The sequence below is a fragment of the Apteryx rowi genome, unplaced genomic scaffold (genome assembly GCF_003343035.1).
Source record: "Apteryx rowi isolate R43461 unplaced genomic scaffold, aptRow1 scaffold_664, whole genome shotgun sequence".
NCBI lineage: Eukaryota > Metazoa > Chordata > Aves > Apterygiformes > Apterygidae > Apteryx > Apteryx rowi.
In genome coordinates this window covers 196,485-212,409 of record NW_020450943.1, presented here as the reverse complement: position 1 = coordinate 212,409, position 15,925 = coordinate 196,485, and the positions used below count along the sequence as shown (strand labels likewise).

The following is a 15,925-nucleotide window of genomic DNA, read 5'->3' as shown; positions in this document are numbered from 1 at the left end:
GGGGGCGGACAGACAGGTTTTCAGACCTGCTTATTATAATCAACATTCATTTCAGAAAAACCTGCAAATGAGCAGCTTAAGCGTATTAAAAAGACATCCTTTACTCAACTCTCCCCACCAAACCTGTGAAATACTTTTAAGTAGAAAATTGGTAGTTCATGAAATTATATGGACAATTAAACCAACCTAAGCCAGTTCCCAAAATCACATCTGTTTTACCCTGCTCCTGACTTTACAATACTGGAGGCTAAACTTCTGATGTGCTTTTGGTTGGTTGGTTGAAGGAGAACATAGTTTTCCTTCCTCAATATTGGGTCTTATATTTAAGAGTACAACAATTAAACCATCCATCCCATCTCTAACATTATCTATCTCATTACAGCTGAACATACAATGATGCATTTCTTCCATTACCTGTCTCTGAAACATAAACAACAGGATCCTGCTTTAGAACTTTACCAAGTTTTGAAGTAGCTGCTTTTTTCTCAGATGGCTTCTTGGATTTTTTCACTGACTGCACCTCCTCTTCTGAATCTGTATTTTGACCACAGCATAAATAGAAATTTCCTCCACATACACAGAGACTTTAAGTAATAGATCAAATAACATCAGTTAACATGTGTTAAAATACATTCAACTGACTGAAAAAAAAAAAATACTATATGGAAGGTCAGAGTATAGCTTCATCTTTTCCCCATCAGCTAATAGCCTGGCCATCATTTATGCCAGCATGTACAGGACTACATGAAAATTTGTCCAGAACTCAGTCTAGACTCTTTTTTTGTTGTTTAAATAACAAGAAATACTTTCTACCTGTTTAGAAACCTTTCTGAAAACATGAGTGCAACTGTCAGAGTTACATGAACAACAACAAATTTTAACATGCATTCATTGGCCTGAACTTATATGCTTACATAGCATTATATTATGCTGGTCAATACACTAATCCAAAAGCTATTAACAGGCTAAAACAGATCACTGAGGTTGTACTCTGATTTTTTTTTTTTTTTTCCCCCCTCCAAGGGGACACTGGTAGACTACCATTCTCATTGCCATTCACCATATCCTGGAACTTGTCAAGAGGACAAAACTACAGCACTGAGGATTACACATACCAATATCCAAATGAATAAACAGGACAGAAACTGAAGAAGCTGAGAGAACTAGCATGTGTTAACAGACGGCTACACTTCAGAGCCTTTTTCTGTGGTATACACTGACGTATCTGTAATCTTTTGGGGGGTTAAAAAAAAAAAAAAAAAGATGGCTACAAGTTCATACCAACACGCTCATGTATTTCAGTCGATGAGAAGCTTTTCCATCCTTAAAAATTTAAAGCAATATTTCTCTTTCCCTCTCCTACTTCGAATGGGCTAGAATGAGCTAATGCTGCAGACACTGGCAGTGCTAAGTGAAGATGTACAAATACTTTCAAAGGTAGCAGCTGAATTATATATTACTTTTATACTCCAAACCTTATTGCAGAAATATTCCCTGCAGTTAAACAGGAAATGTTTATATGACAATTTTTCCAAGTTTCTGAACACATTTTCCTATGTACAGTAACATTATTGGGACAGATGTTTGTGTCATTGTTTTTCTTTTACAAGAGAAGCAACCGTCTATTATTAAATAGTAGCTAAAAATTCAAGCCAAAGCAGGAATCAAGAATTTGGCAAGGGTCAAGAATTGCAGGAAATCCTGCAATCTTTTCTGCAGTTTCACAACAACTCTGCAAGATTCAGAATCCAATCAAAGAGAGATTAAATGACTTAACAGCTAAGAAAGACCAAACTAGGAATTCCAAGCTTTTAAATTAAACAAACTTGACAGGCAAGTTTTTTGAAGATATTAGTGCCAGAAAAGGGGTTTTCTTATTATTATATTCCAAAGAATATTTTTTAAATGGGACAAGCAATATGTAAATGATATTCTGTATATTCAACATTGTGAATTTAAAACATGTAAAAACATCCAGAAATATGGGATGAACATTCACTAGTGTTTTGAAACAGAAAGATAAGTATGGAAACACAAGTTATTCTATAAAAATTGCCTACCATTTCATGTATATGCAGTGTGAGTAAATGTGAAATTATAGTATATAATCAGACTCCTGTATCCAATGTAGAATGTTATTTATCTCTAATAGAAGCAGAAACCTAAAATTCCCAATAATTTCTATACAAGTTTGCAAAAAAAATTCTAGAATTTTTATCAAATTGACTGAGTAATAAAGAGAGAGAGAAAAAGAGGTCTTATTAATAGCTATTTCACACTATACTATATTAATGGCACATGTTGCACTTTATTATTATTGCTGGATAGCTAATAACATTTGATAATTACTGTGAACTAATAAAAATCTCCATGCACAGTGCATGCAAAGATATCCCCCTCCACTAGCACAGCTGCATGTAGGAAGTTTTTTTGGTTTGGTTGGTTTTTTTGAGCATTGTGTTTACAAAAAGAAAAGACAAAGCACAGCTTTCAGATGTAGCATTTAGCTAACTGATCTTGAATTTTTATGCAGAAGATACAAAGCAGGATTCGTTACCTGAATCATAGATTATTCTTTTTTTCTTGTTTGCTGGCTTTCGTTTGGAATCATCTTCACTGGGTGAATTCTTCACCTAACAGTAACAGTCCATCAGTTCAACCAATAAACAAGTTCTTCCAGATTTTACTCAGCTACACATTCAAATTTATGAGTTTGAAACAAATTCTAACAGAAATAGTTTATTTCCCAAAAATTACACTTAAAAACAACTTTTTGGCTAACTCACCAGAGGTGAGGAAGAAAACAAGGAAGAAACCACAGCAGCAAAGCTAAATATGCTTCAAGTAAACAGTAGATAATGCTATTAAGAATAAATATTCAAGTTTTAATGCCAATTAAAGTAACCAAACAGACTCTCAAGCACTTCAAAATTTCAATCAAAAAAAGAAATGGCACAGTCCCAACAAAAGTAACAGTGGTGCGGGCCAATGAATTCCTTGCAAGGAATTCAGCTAGTTCACTTGCGGTTCCATTGTGGATAAGGCTTAGCTGTACCTGCCGTAATTCAACATAACTTCAGAGTAATAGCTGACTGAAAGAAAAAAGCATATACAGCAGTTGAAGCTAGATTTACTTCAGCATGCTGTTGTTTGCAGTTCCTCCTCTCACTGAGCAGTGCAACTGTCACAACAGATTGTACCAATGGTCACAGTCATCAGATACTGTATGCTGCATCCAACAGCAGCTAGTATTAGGCAGTGTTAAGAAAGTTCTTAAAAATTGGCAAGTTTTACACATCTAGAAAAATCAGAAACTGCACAGATGGATAGCCCAGGAAACTTCCTGACTATTGACTGTGGGTTTTTTGTAATCATGCATGGCTATAAGTGCTTCTAAATTCTAATTCTAGAAAAATATGTTTTTTATAATACAATTCTAATCTGAAATGCAACAGCCAATTCTAATCTGACATTTGTTAAATTCTTGATATAACTGGAGGAACTCAGAGTAAAAAATAACAGAGCACATAAAATAATGTTCTTTATAGTTTTAAGTCTGCTGTCATTTAGTTTTACTGAATGGTTCTTTATTTTCACATTGCAACAGTAATTGCAATCATACAACATCATGCAACATTGCAATCATACATCAGAGTAACCCACCACTTTACAAATAAGAAAAAAAAAACAAAACTAACCTTAGTCTCCTTTCCCCTTTTCTTCCCACTTGAGGTCCCTTCCCCATTTTTTATTTTTTCATTCTTTTTCAGAGTCTCACAGTCTTGTCTCTTTCCAGGAGGTACAACCCCAAAGAATTTCCGGATATCCTATTAAACAGGAAAATAGTTATATATATATATATATTTTTTAAATTATACATAGCTCTTAAAGTTTCACACTCCAGAACAGCATTACACTTAACACAGCTATTTACTTCCTCAACAACTCTTCTGCTATAGCATTTCTTGATCTGGACATTTTGTTTACAGGTTAGAGAACAACCACCAGCTAGTTAAATGTAGGTGGTCAGTACAAGTCAGACACTGTGCAACCTTTCTCCTGTCTTTGAGTCATTAAAGAGTTTATTTTTCCCCTCAGTCAGACATCTTTACCAATATACACTTCAAAACAAACTTCCATCAGCAATGAAACAGAGCAACTTAAAACAGATCTATAGTTAGAATTCTTTTCTTCCACAAACCTAGTCCAAAACACTTTTATAGCTAAAATGACCAACGCAGGTATGAAGTAGTGTCCAATGTAAAAAAAATAAACAAGCACTAAGAAGAGCTAAAAAGCAGTCAAGCACCCTCCACCTTCCTACAAATTTAGAACAGTAAACATCATCTCACTACGAAATAGCCAGTAAGAAACAGATTAAAATTTAAGCAAAGAGAAAAGTTACATTAAGAACCTAACACAGAGAACTGCAAAAGGTCTGTTTTATAACTTTATTTCATTACCTTATGATAGTACAATAATCACAGAAGAAAAAACTTTCTATATATGTAAAAACTAACATCTGAAGCTTCAATAGAAAAAGGGCATTTTTTGACACATAAATACATATCCAACTTCTGTTAAAAAAAATCAGTTTTATTAAAAAACAATTTGAGAAAATCTGTACCTGTTTTGTATCACTACATTGAGGGGTAGCAGCCATTTTTAGAGAAAGAAGGTACCAGTCTGGCCTAAATATATAGCAGATAAAGGGAGTGGCTTAGGACTCCATTCTGCTCAGGTGATAGCTGTTCCTTTCCTCCTCATAGAGTTCATCTGGTTAGTTTTTGATCATTACAGGGAACCACAGGTAAAGGTACTATTTTTAAGAAAACATTATTGTTTATAGGCTCCATAAAAATATGATCAATGAAAAGTATTTCAGGTTCCTTTTCTCTTACCAGKTACCTAATTATTTCGATTATCAGGGCCCTATAGGTCTAAAACCAATAGAAGACGTTATTTGTAAGCATTCACAAAATATGGGATACATGTAATTTATTTACAGTATTAAGCTTAAAGCAATTTTCTAGAATCAGAAGTGTTGTTTCCTGTTAACTTCACCTGCATATAACAATATTGATTCTGCAAACAGATAAGAGTAGAATGAGAAACTTTCCTCCCCAGTGAGACTTTATACATGCCCATCTACTTGAGCCTTAAGGCATAAATTTTCAGCACTCAGCTATTTTACATGTACTCCTACAATATGAATGCAGTACTGTGTGAGCTCTGAAATTTTGACTGCAGATACCTATACCTAAATTGTTTGACAAAAGCATCTATTTAAAAAATCCTGAAGTAGATTCAAGCATTAGATCCCTCAGGCCTCATTACTGACTTCTTTTTAGTCTTACATTTACATAGGCAACAGACAAAACTGATTACAATTCTCATTACATCTTTTACATAGTAACATTACTTAAATACTACAACACTGCAAAATAAACTGACTTTAGAATGAAGTTTTATTTTCATTTTTATAGTCATAAATGTTACTTTCAAGTTTAAAATATTCTGGGATTAATTTTAAATCAATAGCAACTCTATACTCATTCCAGTATTTTAACTAGAAACAGCTGACAGTAAGTGAGCTGCTCTACAAACACCACATGCAATAGTGTTACTTTTTATAGACTGATGACACTTCATTATATCCTGCTTATGAAATGAGGACTTAAAAAATAAAATATATGAAATTAAGCTGTGTGCCCCAGCTTCTTCCATTATTTTAATCAAGGTCCCTGAACTGTTAAGGCCCAGAATACAACATGTAAATTATGATTTTTTGGCTCATCAGTTCTCATGAGATATCAAGTTAGCTCTTCATAAACAACAGTAATCCACAAAATGAATACCACAGCCCTTGTACATTTAATGTGCTATAAAGAGGAACTAAACTGTCATTACAAGCTAAAAAAAAAATCTTATCTAATTATTGTCACCTTAAAAAGCTATTACCTTTTCTACTTTCCTTCGCCCACACCAGTTTAAACACCTAAAATAAACTGATGACAGTCAACTGCTAGTATCTCTGATAATGCAGGTAGAAGTTCATTAAATTAACAGGTCAAACGAGAATAAACAATTATTTTAATGATTTTTTTTTTTTCTGTTTAACTCAAAGAAGCATCTTCTACCCATGTGTTAAGAAAGCACCATGCACAAAAATACTATTTTTTCCTCCAAAATATTGTGGTGATATAGCTACACATTCTAAAATCGCCTCCATAGGTTAACACAGTACATTCTATTCTCTTGCTGCAAGTTGCACTTCAAACCTCAAGAAATGGCAGCTTTTTTTTCCTTTTTTTTTATTGCTACATGTTTGTGTTAAGGAGTTTTTCAGAAAACAGTGTAAATATAATAGCACACAAGCCACCTAGAGTTTTTTGACTAAAGGTTTGTACTTGGGTAGTAAATCTTAATTTCCCATAGTGACAATCTACTTCCCAGTGACTAAACTACATAGCCCTAAGCTACAAAGGAAATTTGACAACTATGTACAATCTTCTTCAATCTTCAGCCTTATATATCCTCCAATATTCTTTGGCCATCCTACTCTTCTGAAGAAAAGGTAACCTTGTTAGACACCACTGGACTAAAACAGACAGTGAATTCAAATTGTTCGGCAGAAAAATATGTCATAATGTAATAATAAAGTTACCTTTCTGGGAAGCTTTAATCAGAGATGCATAAGAGCCAGCTTTTTTTGTGCTATTTTTTAACAGATACCAGATAAATAATTAATTCATTGCACAACTAGCTGTGGAAATAAACTGTGTATGTTTAATTTTTATCTGTATGCATGCAATTGAGAGGAGGCTTATACCAAGGCGACTGACAAGTTCCCCCCAAAACTACAAGACCCATCAGTCTTGTGTATCCTGGAGATATATTCCCCAGTATGGCTGTCCCAGGTGATCTCCTTGCCTAGGAGAGTGAAATTAAAGAGGCAGAGCTATATTAGTGTGTCTCTCCTGGGTGCTTCAGCAGCAGCAATGTGAAACACAACTTCAAGCAGTTCTACCTAAATGGGTGGTGGGGTGGGGTTGTTGCTCTGTTTTTTTACCAGTACAGATCTGAAAATAAACATGAAAAAATTACTGACTGGGCATAGCAGGTTTAAAGGCATTCTTTAAACCATGGCTACTAAACAAAGGATTCTGATCCACATCTGGACCGCTACATTTTGTGGAGACCTAACCATGGTCCCAGACAAGGCCCAGTATTTCTGATCAATCTCCCTACATTTGGAGAGTAGCTGGTGCACAACACTGGTCGGCCTAAAACACTGTAGTCAGGTGCACTGCTTCCTACTGAGCTCTTGGCAAAACTGTATAACCTCATTAACAGCTAAGTAATCCAGTTCTTGCCAGTTTTCACTACTGTTTCAAATCCTCAGTCTTATGCAAAAGTAGTAGACAACAGAAATTAATCATGTCAGGTTGCAAGCTTTTTCTTGAAAGATTTCTGTCAGTTTTACCAGGGAGAAATAAGGTTAACTGAAATCCAAACCAATTTGTTAATGCAAAGACTGGTTACTTAAAGAGTTTATCAGGGTAACTTTTAAGACTTTAGCTAATACTCAGGTCAGAAAATTCAGTTATAAAAACCCTCCTTGCAACACTGCTCTCATAAACACTCCAAACTGATTTTCTGTCATGATTTTTTCCTGCATTTTAAAAGCACCCTAAACCAAAGACTATAGAGCAGACAAAATTTCAGTACAAAGCTATTCCAATGCTTAGATGATGGAAGAATCTCAACCCTGTGAGAATGTACACAAAATAAGCACAGTCTTGTTAAAAGACTGGGGTCACGTAAAGCAGCATATTTTCCAGAATAATATTGTTACAACTAAGTTTGCATCTCAAAACTATACTGTGAGGCAGAAAATTGAATTTCATCAACCTAGCTCAATGACTGCAATAAAAAGTAATGAAGTTTAATTTAGGTACTCTGACATGCGTCCATATGAGCTTTGCATCAAAAAAATCATTTGTGCTAATTTACAAGCCAGTCTGTTTCAGTGCAAGTTTTGTGCACACGTCAGCCTTGACATCTGGTATGTCCACAAAAATTGCACTAACTGAAATCAAATTTAAAATATCACCTCAGTTAAACCAGTAATACCTGCATGGATACCTATACTAATTTAAAGCTTACTAATAGTGATAAATGAGGCACAGGTATTATACAGTATATTTTAGAACAATATCACAGCTCTAAGTATATACCAAGTGATACTGCAGTTATGGCTGTATGAATGTTTCTCTCAGCAACAGAGGCAGCTTAAGTAGCCCCTACTACCAGTCATTCACTCCCTCAGTTGTAGGAGTACAGCTCTTTGCATGGTAACTGGATCAGGGAACTAATCTGGATAAAAGTAAATCCTTTCTAACACAAATCAGTTTAGCAGAACTGAGAAGATGCTCCAGAATCAAGCAGACTGGGTCTACTTGTATTTGGCGCTACGTGAAAAATGCGTTTACAAGTGCATAATATTAAATGCCAGTATGCTTGTGTTGTCATTGCAAAGCACAGAGCAAGGTACAAGGCTACTATCACTACATTTTGCATCCCCCTCCACAGCTGCAGCAGCAACGGTTGCACAGCCTCTTCTCTTCAGCACTGGAAAAGGAATGGACTGAGAAAACTCTTCCTTCCTCCCTCTTGGAAAGTGCCAAGCTTTGAGAGATGTGTGCCTCTCAGAAGGAGATGACATGGAGGAAGAGAGCTTTTATCCCAGGAAGGTGGGAAAGGGAGAAGCAAATCTTCCAGTGTGATCAGTTTTCTAAAGAGGTGGCGGCGGGGAACAGGAGAGGCAGAGAAACTCTTGTCCTCCTATGTAGCTCTAGGTCATCAACCCCCCCAACAGACTATCAAAATATCACGGTTTAATAGTATCAGGATTCGTAGTGCTGGTAGATCTCTTTGCATCAGTTTGTGAAAGACTCAGGTGGTATTGCCCATCATTGCTGGGTGTCAGGTGTAAGATATAAACAAGGTCAAATTCTGTGTAAACAGAGTTCAAAACCAGAGTTGAATGAAGCTGGCACAGAACAGCATTTTTAGTTAAACTGGTAACACATCTGCACACAGATCCCATCTAAGCAGAAGCAAGTTTAACTGATCAAGAGAAGATTGAATTCTATCTTATAAGAGCTGTGTTTCTTTCTACAAACATTGCACACTGCCCATTTGTGAAACAGGAGTGCCCCCGTGCACACCCTTACTGAAATAAAGGCAGACACAAACTTAGCCTGTGTTTAGATAAGAGAGGCCAACTTGTCCGACTGCCCACTGGAGCTCGGGAGAGGAGCCACCGCACACGGGGCAACCTCGCAGACTGCGGCCTGTTCCACCATCAGTCTGGGGGCGGATGGGAGGGGGGAGAGGGCCACGACCGCTTCCCTCCCCAGGTGACCGGACTGGGGAAACAGCCGCGGGAAGCCGCTTCCTTGGCCACGGCTTTACCTTCCCTGCACAGGCGCCCGCGGCGCAGGCCGGGGGCAGCAGGGCCCGGCCCGAAGGGTTAGTTTTTGACCCCACAGCCACCCCACCCCCCACTCCTGGCAGGTCCCTGCCGCTCCGCCACGGCGCGGGGCCTCCGCTCCCGGGTCGGCCCGGGGGGGGAAACGGCGGGCGGGCCGGCGCAGCTCCCCAACGGCCGCTGCCGCGCGCCGCCCTGGCCCCGCCGGCGGGGGACTGCGCAACGCTACCTCCCCTCCCCCACCCCACAGGGAGAAACGCGGGGGGGGGGGGGCCGGGCTGCCGCTGGCACCGGGCGCGGCGCCGCGCTCACCATGCTGCTGGCGGCGGTTTATCTCGTTAGCGGGAGGCCGCCGGCTCCATCGCTCCCGCCCCCCCRCCTTCGCGCCAACTCCGAGCACCTGGCGCGCGGCGCTGGCGTCACAGCCGCGACGGGCGGGGCGGGGCGAGCCCCTCGCCTGGGCGCCATCTCCGGCGGGGGGCGGGGCGCGGCTGCCGGGCCGTTACTGGCTCCCCGGCGCCGCCGCGGCCTGGCGGAGCAGGCGGCGCCCCCCTGCCCGCCCTGCCCTCTTCCCCCTTCTCCTCTGGCTTCGCCTTTCATTTCCTCCCTCTCTCCCGATTTTGCTGCCCCGTCCTCGCGAGCGTGCGTTGAGTGCAGCGGCGCTCTGCGGCCACCACGCAGCCCCTCAGGCAGCGGTGTGCGGCCTCAGCGCCCGTGGCTGCTGTAATGACAGGCTGCTCTAACGGCAGCGAGCRGCAACGCTTTTACCCGCCCCACCTCACATGAAGCATCCGAAGTACATGTGCAGCTAGTAAAACAGCAGTGCAGTCACAGCAAGTCCGATCCGAATCAGCCCGATGCATTAAACTGCTTTTCCAACATGTCTTAAGGCCTAAACGTGTTTTGGCTCTTTCTCCTCTCTTTCCCCGTTGCTCAGGAACGGACTTTGATTTCTCTACACTGATTTCTCCCATGCATTAAGGCCTAGGAGAGCTCACAGTCTATGTCTGAGGATTAAAAGAGAAACAAAAGAGTTACACTCAATCTTCACCTACTGACTTCTTTATTTCTAWTTTTTTATGAAATCTTATATGTTTTCTTTCATTCTTTACTTGCTGAGCATTTGAAGGGAAAAAAACTTAGGCAATCCAAAGAGAAATCAGTTCCCTTCTTACTGAGAATTATTTATTTGATGGCTCTGTTCTGCCAACCTGTTGAATCCCTACTCACTGCTAATCTTGGAGAAAAAAGAGGCAGAGAGGGCGGATGAACTGAATTTATGACCTTTAAAATATTGCCATTGATTTAGAGAACCACTCATAAAGAAGAGTACAAACTTGATTCATATTTGTCTTACAGTACAAATCATTTGTATACCTCCTGTATTCACTTCATTTTCTCTTTGTGTAAGAACAAGAGGCTATCTCCTTGGTGTCRTGGTCGAACTCCCAACAAAGATAACTGCAGAGATAATTGCATAAAGATTTTTACCTCACCTGAGAAAACATGAATGTTCATGGTATCTGTTACTGCTTCTATTTAATTCCTTGAACTGGGCTGTAAGTAGTTTTAAGGCCCTGTTTATATAGAAATTGCTGCTATTCTTTTATGAATGCATATGGTCGGGTGGACTCTTTCATATTTTTAATATTAGCATAGCTTGTGAATTTGCATTTCCACATAAAGAAATGAAAGAGGAAGCAAGTAAATGTTAAGCCACAGCACAGGCAGTGATTTCAGTGTTTTTTGCAAATTATGCCATAAATCTTGGACTATAATGGCTATGCAAACAAAATGGTATCACTTTAGAAAAACAACTCGAATTATATGTTTGTATTTATGTATTTAATTCTCATTATGTTATTTTTAAAGCTGTACATACTCCTGATACCAAAATTAAGAGTAGTTGAAATGGCTGACATTTGTAAGAGCCACACAAACTGTTTAAATAATGTTAAAGAATTATTGCAGGTGGTTATCTATGTTTGTATTTGATAAAGCTACCTAGAATAACATCAAGCAGAGCAGTATGTGCCTGTGGGCTTGTGACATGTTCATACTTCGTGGAAGGCAAGAGTTTAACCCTTTATGTAAAGCAGATCAGCCCAAATACTTGGAATGACAATAATTCCCTTCTGGTTACAGTGGAGAGACTCTACTCTGTTTGTACATGCATGGCTGTGAAACCACTGGAAGTATGAGAAATCTTGCTATGTCACTGGAAACAAAACCGAATACTCATTGTATTATGATGTGCTTTGTAAGATAAAATAAGAGCAATATCCCATTTGATCCTATCACTGATGCTGGGTTATGTTTTAAAGGCATATGATCCAATTAAAAGTACTGTTTGGTTTTTTTTAATAGCTGAAGTACACTCAATGTTATCATCCTATTTATAACTAAAACAAATCAGACTTGTTTTCTACCTTTTTGCAAATCATTTATAGCCTGTTTTGTTTGGGATTTTTATGTTGATATCTTCCAAAATATATTTTAAAACCTGAGATATTTATTAACTCGTGAGCCTCCAGTTTCTTCCTTACTGAACAAAAACAGTCTGACTGTTGTTAGTGAAGCCCTTGTCTTGTTTATTGAGAGGGAAAGTTGTGTGAAGAAAAATACATGTTCTTATATTGAGAAATATAAAATAGATTCATCATTTTCCTTTTTGTTAGTATTTTCTAGTTCATTTTATATTTGAATTTTTATACTTTAATATGTTGATACAACTTTAGAACTGAATCAACTTTTATTGTAACTATTTTGAAGCAACGTTTTCTTTAGAGTTATACAAAATTTATATTTTGTGTTATTTGAAATTTAGTTGAAGTATAAAGCAGATAAACTTGTAAAATAATACTGAGATACTTTTGAAGTCCACAAGGTAGTGTTTCTCAGTGTTCTTAGTGCACAATACACTTCCATCATTTAAGAAATCTTTGCAATGTATCATGGTGCATGGCTAACATGTTCTTTGAACCTCGTATGCATTCAAAGGACCTCACGGGGTAAGAATTGCTCTAAAGAATTACACTATTATAATGCTGTGATGATAAGGAAAACAACAATATGTTTTCTGAAATTAAAATTTCAGGTTAAACTCAACTTTTTTTAATGGCATTGATAAATATTGAAATGTACACTTACTAGATGGTAATTTTTCTCTCTTTGGGATGAATTCTGTAGGGAATATGCTGCTTACTACAGTCCCTAGTAATAACAAATGATTTTCTCTTACACTGTAGAAATAGGAATTTGTATTTTGTTGCAGACCAAAAATTCCAAAAATTCTTTGTAAATCTGTGATCTAGTTTCTATTTACATTAGGCTTTCTATAGTACCCATCACAATTTTGTGTCTTTAGAAAAGATTTGATCCCATCTCAAACAGTTTTTGCTGTGTAAGGAATGTAAGGTAAGTCTTTGATATGTGTTACACTGTTGAGAGCAATTACATAAACTAAGTTGTGATTTTTTTGAGCACTTAAAACTAGTAGGTCTAAGCAGCTGATGTTAATGTAAACATTACACTTTTTCTAAGTGAACTTTGTCCTTAAATCTTTTCTCTATCTTCATTTGAATATCTAGTGGCAGAATGACTGTGTCTTAACTCAGACTAACATTGTATACATTCAAACTCCATTCTTTTTGACTAATGTGCTCAGCACTTCTGCAGATCAAACCCCAGGTTTTCAAGCTGAGCCCATAAAATAACAAGAATACATAATTAATGGTCAAATTAAAAGTTGGTTTCATAATTTGAATCACTTATCTTGGCAGAGGCAAGGATAGAAAAGGAAATTTGATAGGTGAGAATTGAACTGCATAATCATTAGGTTTCCCAGCTACTGTAACAGCAACAGCAAGTGCCCTGGAGATCACAGACTCTTTCAGCCTCAGTTCATTCTGAAACCAGTTTCACCAAGCTCATGGCCTGAGGCAGGAAATCGCGCTGTGTAACATCACACTGAAACCCACGCACAGCATCAGGGTGGCAGCCAGCACTGACTTCTGCCACTTGAGCTAGTGGCAAAATTTATTCCTTCCTCTTTTCTTCCCCTTCTTGCGCACCCTCACTTCTCAACTGTTTCTGATCACATCTCACTGTTCTTTACTACTTGTTTTCCAAGTTAACAGTCGCAGTCTTTCCTTTCCCCAGCTCTTTGCTCAGCTAATCATAACCTCCTTCCCAAGTTCAAGTCCATATATGACTTTCCTCAGTTTAATCTCTTCCTCTCTAACTTCATCAAGTAACTTTATAGCCCAAACTGTTAAATCTGACAAAGCAGTAAGAAACTAGATTTAGGGTCTTGTAGTGGGGAACCTTTTGAAACCTTGACTAAAGCATGCTCCCAGTCTCATCAATAACAAGAAAAGAAATCCAGTTCATAACTTTGTCCAGATTAAGGATTTGTGAGCACAAGTCTCTGCTACACCTCTCACATCTCATGCCAATGCACCACGTTGTCTGCAATAAGATGCAAGTTGTACTAGCTCTGCTGTAGTTATTGGGGAGAAGCCTATTGTCTTGGTCAGTGCACAGCCATGGTGTTACAGAGCTGTCATGGGTGTATTGATCTCAAACATCTGGTAGTCATGGCAACAATCTACTTCTGAGGTACAGTGGCATCCATAATGACTTGTGTTTGGGTTTTCTCTTTCATAAAGTATGATATATGCAATCAAAGCATTTTAAATGCTAAAATGGGAGGATTACAATCATGCAATAACCATCTCAATATGTGTTTCAAAATGCTATTCTGCGTGATAGAAAAGGAACATGTCGAACTTGGTACCTTTCCTCACTATTTCTCAAACTGCCTCTGCAGGGTCTATGCTGAGATCTGCCCACAGTTACTCCAGATGCTTGAGGGAGAGCTGGGTTTGTTATGTTGGGCAGACTAATGTTTGCTGGGTGCTACCCCACCAGCAGAGATCCGCAGTGCAGAAGTTGTTAGTAAGAGCTTCCTTCATCATCTATGATGAAACTGTTTCACATAAAGGTGATGCAGAGAAAGGCTTACAAATATACATTGAGATAGATATTTTGTTGTTTATTGTAAAAGCAAACATATACTATGTTTATAGCTTTTTAGCAACTGAATCGCACAAAAATAAAATGTCTTCCAATGCTTTAACCAGCTTCATTGTTAAACCAGAGGTATGTCTAAATGGCATGATGCAATGCTATGTAAAGACATTCAAGCTGCCTGCAAATATGCTCTCTTAGGTAGCAGGAACAATAAAGCGGCCGTCCATCTGGACTCTTACGTCCTACACATCAGCAGAGCTAATTCATTGAAGCAGAATGCTAGCCTCGTGAGAAATTGTTCCCGTGTTCAGATTTCAATGCATCTGTTTCTGCCATGCAAAGATACTTCATGTTGCTATTGAATTCTGTGAATCTGTTCAGCGACTGTGATTTAGAAGTGGATACATTCCGCATCTCACATATTTACTGTGTTGACACATATACTTTTGCCGTAATTTTAAATATTTTAAAAGATGAGATTATATTCAAAAAATATTGTATAACTGCTCTGTAAGAGATCCACTGTACCAGCTGTGTATATCAAGATTGTTAAATTAATCAGTACTGAAGTAACATCTTTCAAGGTTATTTATTTTTGCTAATCTTTATTTTAAAAAAATCAAGGGGAATTGCTTAAGAACTGAAACAGACCTGTGTTCATTTTGTACTGTTACTCTACAGAGAGCTGTACAGCAGACTTTTATAAAGGATATAAAAACAGTTGTATGCATTTGAATGAAATATTCACTTGCTTTGCATTTTTACATTGTCAGTGGGATGTGCTTATACCTCTTCTCCATAACAGAATTTCCTGCATGAATCCAGGGAGGATTTTCCTGCAGAAGTAGGATCGTGCTTGAGCAGGGTGGGACTGGGGAATCACATTTTGTCTCTCTAGCCATCTAGTTATACGGAAAGGATAAAATGTCATGATTTCTGAGTAGCAGAATTTCTATGTAAGCACAATTTAAGTTGTCAAATTGTGGGGCTAGCAGACCTGTACTAGCATTTGGGAGTCTGCCCAGAACAGGAGCAAGCTCTTCAGTTTTTCCCAAAGAAAGGTAAACTCGATCTTTCTGTGAGTGGGTAATGTGAGAAAATATTCACAAGATGCCTGTAAATATCTGGAGATTTGTACCCAAACAAAAAACTTCAAGGAGAAATTGTCATGGAAGAAACATTTAGGCCTGGAGAGGCAAAATTTTTTATTTTGTTTGTTTTTATTAAGTCTATCTGGGGTCTAGTAATAAACTGTGTCCTAATGTTATATGTTGAATTTCTCATAGGTAAAAAATTCAGCTCTGGGAAAAGTCACTCAAAAGTGATCCCAAAAGCTTTTTGGCATACCCTTCTTATTTAATGTGTTATTTGTTAAGAATTGATATATCACCCTTT

The 15,925-nt window shown here is 38.1% G+C and overlaps 1 protein-coding gene across 6 annotated transcripts in view; it reads right to left on the bottom strand.

The window, feature by feature from the left end:
- RFC1 (replication factor C subunit 1) overlaps positions 1-9,916 on the bottom strand; it is a 41,605-nt gene extending 31,689 nt beyond the window's left edge. For 2 of the 6 annotated variants that reach the window (XM_026085303.1, XM_026085306.1), the window contains exons 1-4: positions 9,809-9,916; positions 3,699-3,827; positions 2,558-2,633; positions 415-534 (exon numbers count right to left, since the gene is read on the bottom strand). In XM_026085303.1, the coding sequence (XP_025941088.1) occupies positions 415-534; positions 2,558-2,633; positions 3,699-3,827; positions 9,809-9,811 (328 nt within the window). In that variant the 5' untranslated portion in view covers positions 9,812-9,916. The remainder of the gene's footprint in view (positions 1-414; positions 535-2,557; positions 2,634-3,698; positions 3,828-9,808) is intronic. The other 4 variants (XM_026085305.1, XM_026085304.1, XM_026085307.1 and 1 more) reach the window with 4 other exon arrangements.
- Between the last annotated feature and the right edge of the window lie 6,009 nt (positions 9,917-15,925).